Source organism: Syngnathus typhle, linkage group LG4 (assembly GCF_033458585.1).
Source record: "Syngnathus typhle isolate RoL2023-S1 ecotype Sweden linkage group LG4, RoL_Styp_1.0, whole genome shotgun sequence".
NCBI classification, from domain to species: domain Eukaryota; kingdom Metazoa; phylum Chordata; class Actinopteri; order Syngnathiformes; family Syngnathidae; genus Syngnathus; species Syngnathus typhle.
Window position 1 is genome coordinate 12,341,619 of NC_083741.1, and position 10,015 is coordinate 12,351,633.

At 39.1% G+C, this 10,015-nt stretch overlaps 1 protein-coding gene across 1 annotated transcript; it reads right to left on the reverse strand.

Annotated features, from left to right (window-relative positions):
- Nucleotides 1-1,498: 1,498 nt before the first annotated feature.
- Nucleotides 1,499-8,132, reverse strand: gatm (glycine amidinotransferase (L-arginine:glycine amidinotransferase)). Its single transcript, XM_061277108.1, has 9 exons — nucleotides 7,980-8,132; nucleotides 6,719-6,937; nucleotides 6,434-6,629; nucleotides 5,295-5,485; nucleotides 5,075-5,212; nucleotides 4,238-4,402; nucleotides 4,086-4,149; nucleotides 3,625-3,741; nucleotides 1,499-3,539 (listed from the first exon to the last, which is right to left on the reverse strand). The coding sequence occupies exons 1-9, from the start codon at nucleotides 8,046-8,048 to the stop codon at nucleotides 3,427-3,429; spliced, it is 1,272 nt and encodes a 423-aa protein (XP_061133092.1). The 5' UTR covers nucleotides 8,049-8,132; the 3' UTR covers nucleotides 1,499-3,426.
- Between the last annotated feature and the right edge of the window lie 1,883 nt (nucleotides 8,133-10,015).

Consider the following 10,015-nt stretch of genomic DNA (forward strand, 5'->3'; position numbering starts at 1 on the left):
TCTAGACACAACACAGAAAATCTCAACTTTGAACACATCAACTATTCTTTTGTATCATCTATTGTCTGTACGCGACGTCCTCGTTTTATCTTTGTTTTTGTTTTACATGCAGTTCCTGGTCATGACCAATCTGTTGTTCAGTTTACAATAGGCACCTTTAACCCTCCTACTTGTCAAGTCTGAAAACTCTTGCAGTATGTGCAGTGTGGATATGCACGTCGGCCAGGATAAAAGCAAACAATCAGTGGAGCCAAAATGACAGAAGAATCAGGTTCCCCTCTACAGCTGGGAACAACAGAGAATTTGGTAACTTCTTCACCAACTTTCATGAGGCACCACCCTCCTAATCCCAAAGTGTGACCATACAGGATTAGGAAGCCCGGGCCTTATCACTGGCCATGGCTGCAACCTGATCGCCTTCACCCCGTCGGCGGCTGATCCAGGCCACATTGTGACGAAGAACGGGAGGTGCTCAAATAGGCCACGTTCTTGTGCACAATGTCAAAGAGCCCAAAGAACTAGTGTCTGACAGTACAGGACAGCCATGTTTTGATTGCTTATTGGTCTTGGGGCACAAATGATTGTGCCATGTGGTGGGGAAGTAACAAAGTACAAATACTTTATAACTATACTTATGTAGATGTTTCATCTATCATGACTCGAGAACAGTGTTCCCCAGTGAATGGCAAGAATCTGCATGTAAATGACACAAACCTGAAAAAGGTTTAAGATGTCCCTTTAATTGCCACTAGATGGCGACAAAGTACTTTTGGTTCAGCAAAACTCCTCAACTCACTTCAGCATAGTCCCTTGACACCAAGATGCCACAAGATGGTGGGAAAGCAATTGAGAATTAAGTCAACGCTAGCTATCTTCAAAACAACATCTCTAAGGTGACTTTTATCTTCTTTTGGGCACGATTTAGTATGTATATTATTATTATTATTATTATTATTATTATTATTATTATTATTATTATTATTATTATTATTATTATTATTATTGCTGCTCTCCAGTTTATTCAAAGCACCTCTCCCTCCATCTTTCTTGAACTGTAGTGAATACATTTTACCAATAGATGTCAGCAACATGCAACACTATGCAATATCATCAATTTACAGCAGCGTCTGCACTACTGACCCTTTGCTGTATCATGTAATGCAAGCAACATAGCATTGGGTATGTCTTCTACTGATCCTGTAACTCAACAGAAAAGTACGAAAATGCTTTGGCGATACTTAAACCCACCACGATTCTACCTACAACCTTGTTGACCTTTCACGACTAACCCAGGCCTAGCCAGATCCAGCCGTAGGGAGCTTCCTTCTGCATCACGATTTAAATGATCAAGGTCATCAGTAAGGCGCTTGATAAGGACCCTGATCATTTGAAACTAGCGAACAACCCAAGGTAAGTCAGCTCACCTGCAACGCTTGCCAGAAATGGATGGAATATTTACCATATTTGTCACATAAGACATTTGCAAAGTTGATACACATGTTTTTAATTCTATTTATTAATGATGCACAATACAAAACAGCACTTGCTTTCCTTATTACTGAACTCCACTCGCAACAGACTTTAGGAGGCAATCACTTTTAACCGTATCCTTCTGAAAATGAAATTCAGGCATTACAGACACATTTCTTTCTTCATTCTTAAGGCATTTCTGCTGTACAAACAAAAACAGCCACCCAATTCAGTGAGAATGACTTGCAGCATATAACTGGCCCAGTTTTGCAACAAGAACAGCAGAGGCAAAAGGTAAAGGCTACAATATATGATATGGACTGTAAATATATATTATATATAAAAAAACATGAATTGGTGGGAAATCCAAATAAAAAGAAAAATGACAAATATAAATAGAACGTTGGCCAATCAATTGAGATCTTTACAAAATCTCGCAGTGAAAAGAAATTCATCATGTTGAATAACCCACAGAACAACTTGAATACATTTATTTAAATATAAAAATAGTTTAGAAAACCACAGAAGTGTTGTTTCTGAGTGTTCAAAAGGAAGTAGTTCCCTTCCCCCTGTGCCCTAGTTTGGCGACATTCTCATACCAAACTCTACCTTGTCCTCATGTTGACTTGAAGATGTCGAAGCCAGAAACAATAGCCAGGCCAGAAATGCAGTTAATATTGAGATATACGGATGTTGAAGGAAAGTGACGGTGCTATTGAGCACGTACGTCAACAATTTATTAGATACACTTGAACAGTGCAATGCAACCACTCTGCCATGATTTCCTTGCCACAATGCATTCTATCAACTTCACAGAAAGCAACATTAGGGAGATTCATAGCTTACATATCGGCTTTATGTCCTTAAATGTATTTTTAAAGCAGATTTCAAAAATGTTTTGTTTTGGGGGTTTTTTGCGAGCACATGATGAGATGTTTTCATTGTTTTTTTACGATTGACCGATAAAATCTTGGACTTGCTTTGTAATTCATAGCGATGATGTTTCTGAAATAAATCCACCTTTTAGTGAACCTAACCCTTAATTCATAAATATTATTAGATATATTACTATTTTAAATATAACATTAGATTATTTTTATTTTCCTTTTTATTACTATAAAAACCTGATGTGCTAGACAAAAAAAACAAAGACAGATTCTGAATCAATGCAAAAAAATCCAGAAAAGTTTACTTGGATCCTCGATTTAAATTTTTTTGTATGATGTAGAATTCATAGCAGGAATGTTGCATACAATCACAAAGTGTAGCTAATAAAGTGGCTGGTGAGTGTACAGTGAACCCCGCTAGTCACGAACAATTGACACCACCCATACAGGTTTATAATTGCCAATATACGTCACAAGATAGTGGCAACGCACTTTTTTCTATTAGACGAGGCTGTAGTGACTATATGAACCTCCTCTCCTTACTTCACCAACGTATTATGGCCCCAAGATGGCCAATGTAATTTATATTAGACATGGCTTTGGTGACTTTTGTTTTAACAAATAACAGATGATAGGCCCCACACACGCATAAAAAAAATCCAACAATTGCCCAATCATGAATAAGTCGGGGTTCACTGTACATCAAAACAAAGCTGTTTGCAAAGGCACTGTAATGCACAGCAATGTCAAATCAAAACAATACATTCATATTCACCCAAGACATGAAGACCCAATCAAGAGCAAGATTTTAGTGCCAACTGTTACGACTAGTGAATGGATTTGTGTATTTGATAATACACTTGTAAAAATCACAATGTTCACTATTTTGACACTCAAGTTGGAACAGATGACTTGCAAAGTATAATCTGTACAGCCGCCCTGTTAATATTAATGTTAATCTTAATAGAGACACTAGGTAATAAGTCCATAAACAGCAATTGAGTTAAAATTCCAAACTGAGCCTCTAAATCATTTAAAGCTCAATAAAAACTGCCCATTTCTGGCAAGGCTAGTGAAAGTAGGACTGCAGTGTACCACGACGGCGGACGTCAGTAGTCCAGCAATGGAAGCCACCACCCAGCGAGTTGGCATGGCGAATGTTCACCTTTATGGTGTTTATACCTACATCACACAAAAAAAAATAAAGATTTGTCAGATGACTCTACTCGTCGGTAATTGGGATTAGCAATACATTTATTAAACTCACCGAGGCTCTCGAACATTTTCTGAATGGTGAATTCATTGGACTCAACCATGACGCGCTTCTCATCCAGCATCAGAACATTCATGGACAACCATTTAGAGGACATCCATAGAGGGTGATCTACACAAACATGCAAATAAGGTATTAATGCAATGTATTGATGAATTTTAAATGGTTTTCTTTTATTGTGTGTTTCAATATCACTATGAATTGCTACTGGTGTCTTGATCAGAATTACTCAGTTGTAAAAATAAAAATCCAACAGAATGATAAATTTGCTGATCGATTTGCTGTACTGTGTATGCATGCACATTGATTGCTAGCAGTTAATCAATTTAAAAAAAAATCTATTCAAAACAATAAACATGTACACTAGCACTAACAAAAACAATAATCTCATCCTTCACCTCAAGGTGATATTCACTTTCAAAAACAAGGTGCATTCAATTGCAGTCTGTACTCACCATCGGAAATCAGAGGTGTTGGAGGTTTTACAACAGTCCAGCCTGCCTTCTTGAACATATCAATCTAAAAGAAAACATAATAAGAACCATTATAACCTTCCAATTAGATGCCAAACTTGCTCCAGCAGGTTTTCCTGCAATTCCACTCTAACCTGGCGACATGGCCGATCAGGGTTTGACAGCACAAGTCCTGGTCCGATGATGTTGAAAGTCGCATCAATGTGCATGGGGTTTGGGTCTTTGAATGAGATGATGTGGATATTGTAGTCTGGGGCCAGGTGACGGCGCATCCACTCAATTCCCATGTAGTTTGTAACCTACGGGATATACACACACTCAACTGAGTGGCTTGATGTGATATGGTTGCTCATTATGAAGTCAAATGAAAGAATCGACACGACTTGGGGTCTTAATGCGTGTGTGAAATAACTAAAATTTAAATTTACCATGTACATTGGTTTATTTTTTTAAGATGAAAGTGGAGATTTTTATAGCATTGTTTGACTCTAAGTAAGGCCAGCACATTAACAATAGTGTTTTCAATAGAAACAACAAAATTACATCTTTATTATTATAATTAATTATTTAGTTATGTAATTTTATTATTTTGTTGCTGGTGTGTGTGTGTGTGTGTGCGTGTGTCTGCGTGCGTGTGTGTATGCGCTTGGATGCAAATATTTACTATAAAAAAAACTATTCAATGATAACTTGTTTCAAAATTTTTGCTTTGGTGTCATCCCGACATAGCCTTGGCCACCCCATGACCCCCCCCCCCCCCCCCAGACACACACACATACCACTGGTTGGAGCCCCACCCTACAATAAATTTGCGCAATTGTTTTTTTTTTCTTACATCTATTAACTCTCAAATTGACGTTGATTTATGGTCCAAGGCTGAAGTACAAGTCTGCACATAGCAAATGGTTATGGCTCAAGTAAAGGTCAAGCTGTAGAGGAATAAAGTTACTTGAGACGCATCTCAGCTGTACCTGACTTCTCTGGACAAAAATGTCCTTGCCAGCACGAATGAAATCAGCAGCGTCAAAGCAGGGCTCGTGCTCCGTGGTCACAAATTTGCCCTGAGCGGCTAGCTTGTGTCTGTCCTCCACTGTGCGGATGGGATAGTCCTAGAAGAAGTCAAAAGAAATCCAGGGTCATTTAAATGAAAGAAAAGGAAACATAGTATGGGCCACGACCGTAAGGAGTCACCTGATCGTAGAGCTCATCAGACATAGTGGGTTTGGGAGCAGTGGTCCATTTAGCACCTTTTCTGAAGTACTCCTTGATCAAAGGCCGGTATGCTCGGTACTCGAAGAAGCGAGCCCTCCACGCCATCGGAGCCTCGATGATCTCATTTCCTACTACCAGAAGGATATCCCGGGGCATGGCTGCATACATCCCTACGAAACAACATAGCATCCTTCACATCGTTGCTAATAGAACAAGCTTTGCAAATTGATTGTTGCTGGTGGAAGAACTAATGTGAGAGTCTTCGTTCCATGTGCATGTGCACATGCACTTGGAGTTCCTTTTTTTTTTTTTAATCGAATCATGCGCAAACCAGTTATTTGAGGGAATTCATGTCATTGGAAATTATACTGAATGGTTGTAGAATCATCATGACAACTGTACATTTCACAGGGGTGTCAAGTACTCGCATGTTTTGGATATTTGCAACAGGGATCCGTCTCGATGTACATGAATAAATGTAAGACGTGATCTAATCTTAGCAATGATGTGATAATGTGTCTGTTTTATTTTAGAACTGAAATGCAACATGCTGCATTTGGTATGTGAAACGTGAGGCAGGATCGTTGAAGAACATGTAGGGCAGGGGCGTCAAACTCTTTTTTATCACGGGCCGCATTGTAGTCATAATTTCTTTCGGAGGGCCATTATGATTGTCAACACAAATAAATGTATGAGCACCTCATATTATATACAGTATAAGGTACAAAACAAACTGACAAATAACTCGTAACTCGAATTTGATGCACAATTTGTCTTTGCGGGCCATAAAATGATGTGGCGGCCCTTGAGTTTGACACCTGTGATGTAGAGTATGAAATCAATGTGTTTTGAGCTTTTATATTGAATTTGATTTTCATCAACATTGCACAGCACACTAGAATCGTTATCGGTAGAACATTTGCGGCGGCGTCATTTACTCGTCTATTCATGTCACAACTCGGTTCCCATTTCGAATATTTCAGACAACTCAACTTTATAGCGCATTTTTTAAAAGAACAATCCCGACTAACAAAATGTGCTTTACATAAATAAACACATTCAACAATTTAAAAATAAAGCAGCAGTTCAATGGCATTAAACAATAGTCAAACAGAAACCTGATGATTGGAAGTCTGGAGTTTTGTATTCCATGGACCAGTCAATCGGCTCAGGCCTCCTCACATTGACACCCTCGTGACGGAGAATATTGCACATTTCTTCAATTTCAGAAACAGCTTTTTTTAGGTGGTCCACGGGAAAAGGTTGGCCCCCATACTTCTGATAGAAGGACCAGTACTTCTCATATGTGTTTGCCTGGCAGGAAAGAAAACGCATCAGTCGTATTTTGTCCAGTCCTGTGAATATAATTTGATGTTATTTTAGGAACAACAAAAGCGCCTCACTTTCACTTCCACAGTGAAGGGAGGCACACGGGCATTTTCAGCACGGCCCACAATGACCTCCTCAAGAGGGTCCCATTCATTGTAGCTGCTAACAGGACACTCCTGCTGGGCAGGATCAGTAACATGGTCGTCTTCAACCGTCGGCTGTGTTTGAGCAGCTGCGGCGCTGGAGGTGGTCTGGAAGGCCCTCTGCACCCAACCAGTCGCTGAACGGGTCAACTAGGGATAGAGAAGGGGGGGGGGGGAGAGGTATAGTGGATTAAGAGGCGAAAGTACCGGAGCGTAATTTAAGCTAACTTGATAAATGATAAAATTCAACTTGTGGTACTAGTGGCACACAGATGTTAATCACTGTACAGTTTTGCCAAAGTCGTCCGAATAATTTGCAGACTTACCAAGTATATATACATGCCCTGAGTCATCCGGTGGTACTAATGTTTGTTGATATGCATTCTCATCCATTGCACTTTCAGCACTGCCCCTAGCACTCATTTGGATTCACAGAACCATAGTTAGATACATAACTCTGGTTTTCCCTAATCATTCGACAAGTGCGCTATTTTACTGGCGAGGAGAAAGAGCAAAGCAGCACAAGATATAAGAATCCAAATGATTCAAAAACATTAAAGGCAAATGTATCTGTTCTGTAGTGGATTAAAAAAAAAAAAAGGTGTAGCATTATGGACAGTTTGAACATTGAGTGTTTCTGTAACACTGAAGGGAGCCAAACTTTTGAGAATCACCGTGAGAGGCAAATTAAATTGAATAGAAAGGCATTATGTTATAATCTGCTTTTCATAGTCAAGGTTTTGACCCTTCGGACTGGCTATCAGAGCAAAGACAGGTTGGTCCTATGCCAAAGTACACGTATCAGTAGGTGTTCCTTATCTACATTCAGATAGACGCAATCTTTAGGGCTCAGAAGCCGCTCTGGTGTCAATGAGTTGAGAGCGCATCTGTGCATTGCAGCTGTCCTGCCACTCAGGGCCGAGCAGCCATAATACACACAAATTTATAAATCTAGCTGAAAATCTAAAGTAATACCCATGCCAATTATTGAAGTGGTACTTCATCAGAGTTGGAAGTACAAGCCGAAACATGTTAGGTAATTCAACCTAAATATCTTGTTTGTGATAAAAGAACCAGTTAAATAATTGACAAGTGAAAACAAAATGAACATAGTACAACTAATACCCATGCCTGCATTTGAATTAAAGTGTTTTTTTTCTTTTTTTTCTTTTAAAAGAAACAAAATACAAACCATGGCTCCGATCAGATGGGCAGCCTCGGCCCCTCTGCTCCCTCCTCTCAGGCACCTCACTCGCAGCATTATAGCCCAATGATGACTTAGTGTGACTTCAAACGCAGCGACCAGTCCTCCTTACTCCCTTTCTTTAGAATGAAGACGCCTCGGCTCTCGGCAGGCTTTATAGCATCGCAAATACATGCCTGCAAAACCATTGGTCGGCTGCAGGTTGTGCGGCAACGTGACTTGAGGAAAGAAGCATTTCTGAAACACAATCCCTTACACCAGCAAATTCTTATCTACTGGCCTACTGGCGCTAAAGGTTTCCAAGGAGAGCGTCTGAAAATGTTGTAAGAATCATTACTTGGACGGGGATAAACAGTCTCTTTGAAACTGCATGTTTTTCTAAAGGGTATCCAGTGAACAGGAGTATGAATAGGTAGTTTTGTTAATTTAACAATTCCATATCTTGGTCAGTTCATGGGTGTTTTGTAAATTATTGATCAAGTGTTAGAAATGGCTCGCTCTCTTTGATGTCCATGGTAAATTATCTCAAAGGCAGACGGGTTAGGCTGGACGCCAGCAATGTGCTCCACTTTACACTGTCAGAAAATGACGCTAAATTTGTACCTTTAATGATCCAGTGGCTTAAAAGGTAAGAACACCAGGACTTCTGATGCTATTCGTTCATCCATCTATGGCGTTTCGTATTTAATCAACACTAAGACGAGCAGACATACGGCTGCCACACAGCTTTTGTATGTCTTATTTTTGCTTACAAGTCAAAGCAAAAACAAAAAAACTCGTAAAAAAATACGTATACATTTCTAAGTCAGGTCACTCATACCTCAAGATTGTATTGGATCTGTACATACTTAAGTCGAGGCGCCGACAGATTCACCAATCGACGGACTATTTTTCAGTATTCTTGTTTTTTTAAATGGTCAACCCGCGTTTTTTGTGTGGAAAATGCTCACATGCAATTTATCAACATTCATTTTGATATTTTTTAGGTTTGAAACAAAGTTGTGTTGTACAATTATAATTATTTATTATTGGTGGGCAGGCCCGGGCTCTGCCCCCATGCGAATATCAGGGTTGTATTGTTTATAATAAAGAAAGTATGAAATGCAGCGCAACTGACCTTTTGCAGAGGATTTTGGTAAAGTTTTATGGCAGCTGACAGAATTTCCTGGATCCATTTTATGATGGAAATCTATGGACCAGACACCAGCTTGACGAACCATGACCATTGGGGGAATGGTTTTGTTAATGCTCAATTCTACACTGCAACTACAATTTCTTATTTTGCTCCATAGAAAGTACTTTGTGTGTATCGGTGCTTTTTTAAATCCTCTATGAATACAGATGAATAGAGTTGAGTAAATTTAAGAAAAGGAATTTGAAGTATACAATGCAGCACAATTAATTAATCATGAATAAATAAATCAATTATTATATGATTTAAAATTCCTCACAATGTAAATGTACCAGAAAAAAACATTAACCCCGTGAAGCCATTAACTTAAAGTCAAGTCAGTGTGTAGCATTTACTTTTGATCAAAATCCAGTGCATTTAAAAAAATAACTATTTTGAAGTAATGAAAATAATCATCATAGAAGCCACCCCAAAATAAAACTCAATTCAACAACTGTTTCAAATAGTGGAAGTTGTTCACACAAGCATGTGAGGGCAACAAATGGTGGAAAAAGGAGTAGACATAATCAAAGGAGATAACCCAGCAGTGTCACCGCATGCTTGACTGGACTGTGCTCACTGGAGTTTCACAACCTCCACTGCTGATATTACTTTGGCCTAAGAAAAAAAAACAAGGAAAATATTTTGCAGATGCCCAAAGGTCAAAAGAAGCGCTCAGATGAATGAACTGATGAGCAATGCAAGGTCCTATCAGTGGATTTTCTGAAGGAAATAAATAGATTGAGGATGAACCCAGATCCGGAGCATTAAACAGTGCACGTGAGGAAGAAATCAATGAAGAAGTGTGAAAGTTAGTGATGCAAGACCGTCAAATGATTGTGAGTTTGGTATC

Excerpts from the sequence above, each read along its gene's own strand:
- gatm (XM_061277108.1), bottom strand. The coding sequence starts at position 8,048 with ATGCTGCGAGTGAGGTGCCTGAGAGGAGGGAGCAGAGGGGCCGAGGCT. Across the intron at positions 5,486-6,433 it reads TCCAGACTTCCAATCATCAG|GGATGTATGCAGCCATGCCC; the intron begins GTTTCTGTTTGA and ends GTTGTTTCGTAG. Across the intron at positions 4,403-5,074 it reads TTTTTGTCCAGAGAAGTCAG|GTTACAAACTACATGGGAAT; the intron begins GTACAGCTGAGA and ends TATATCCCGTAG.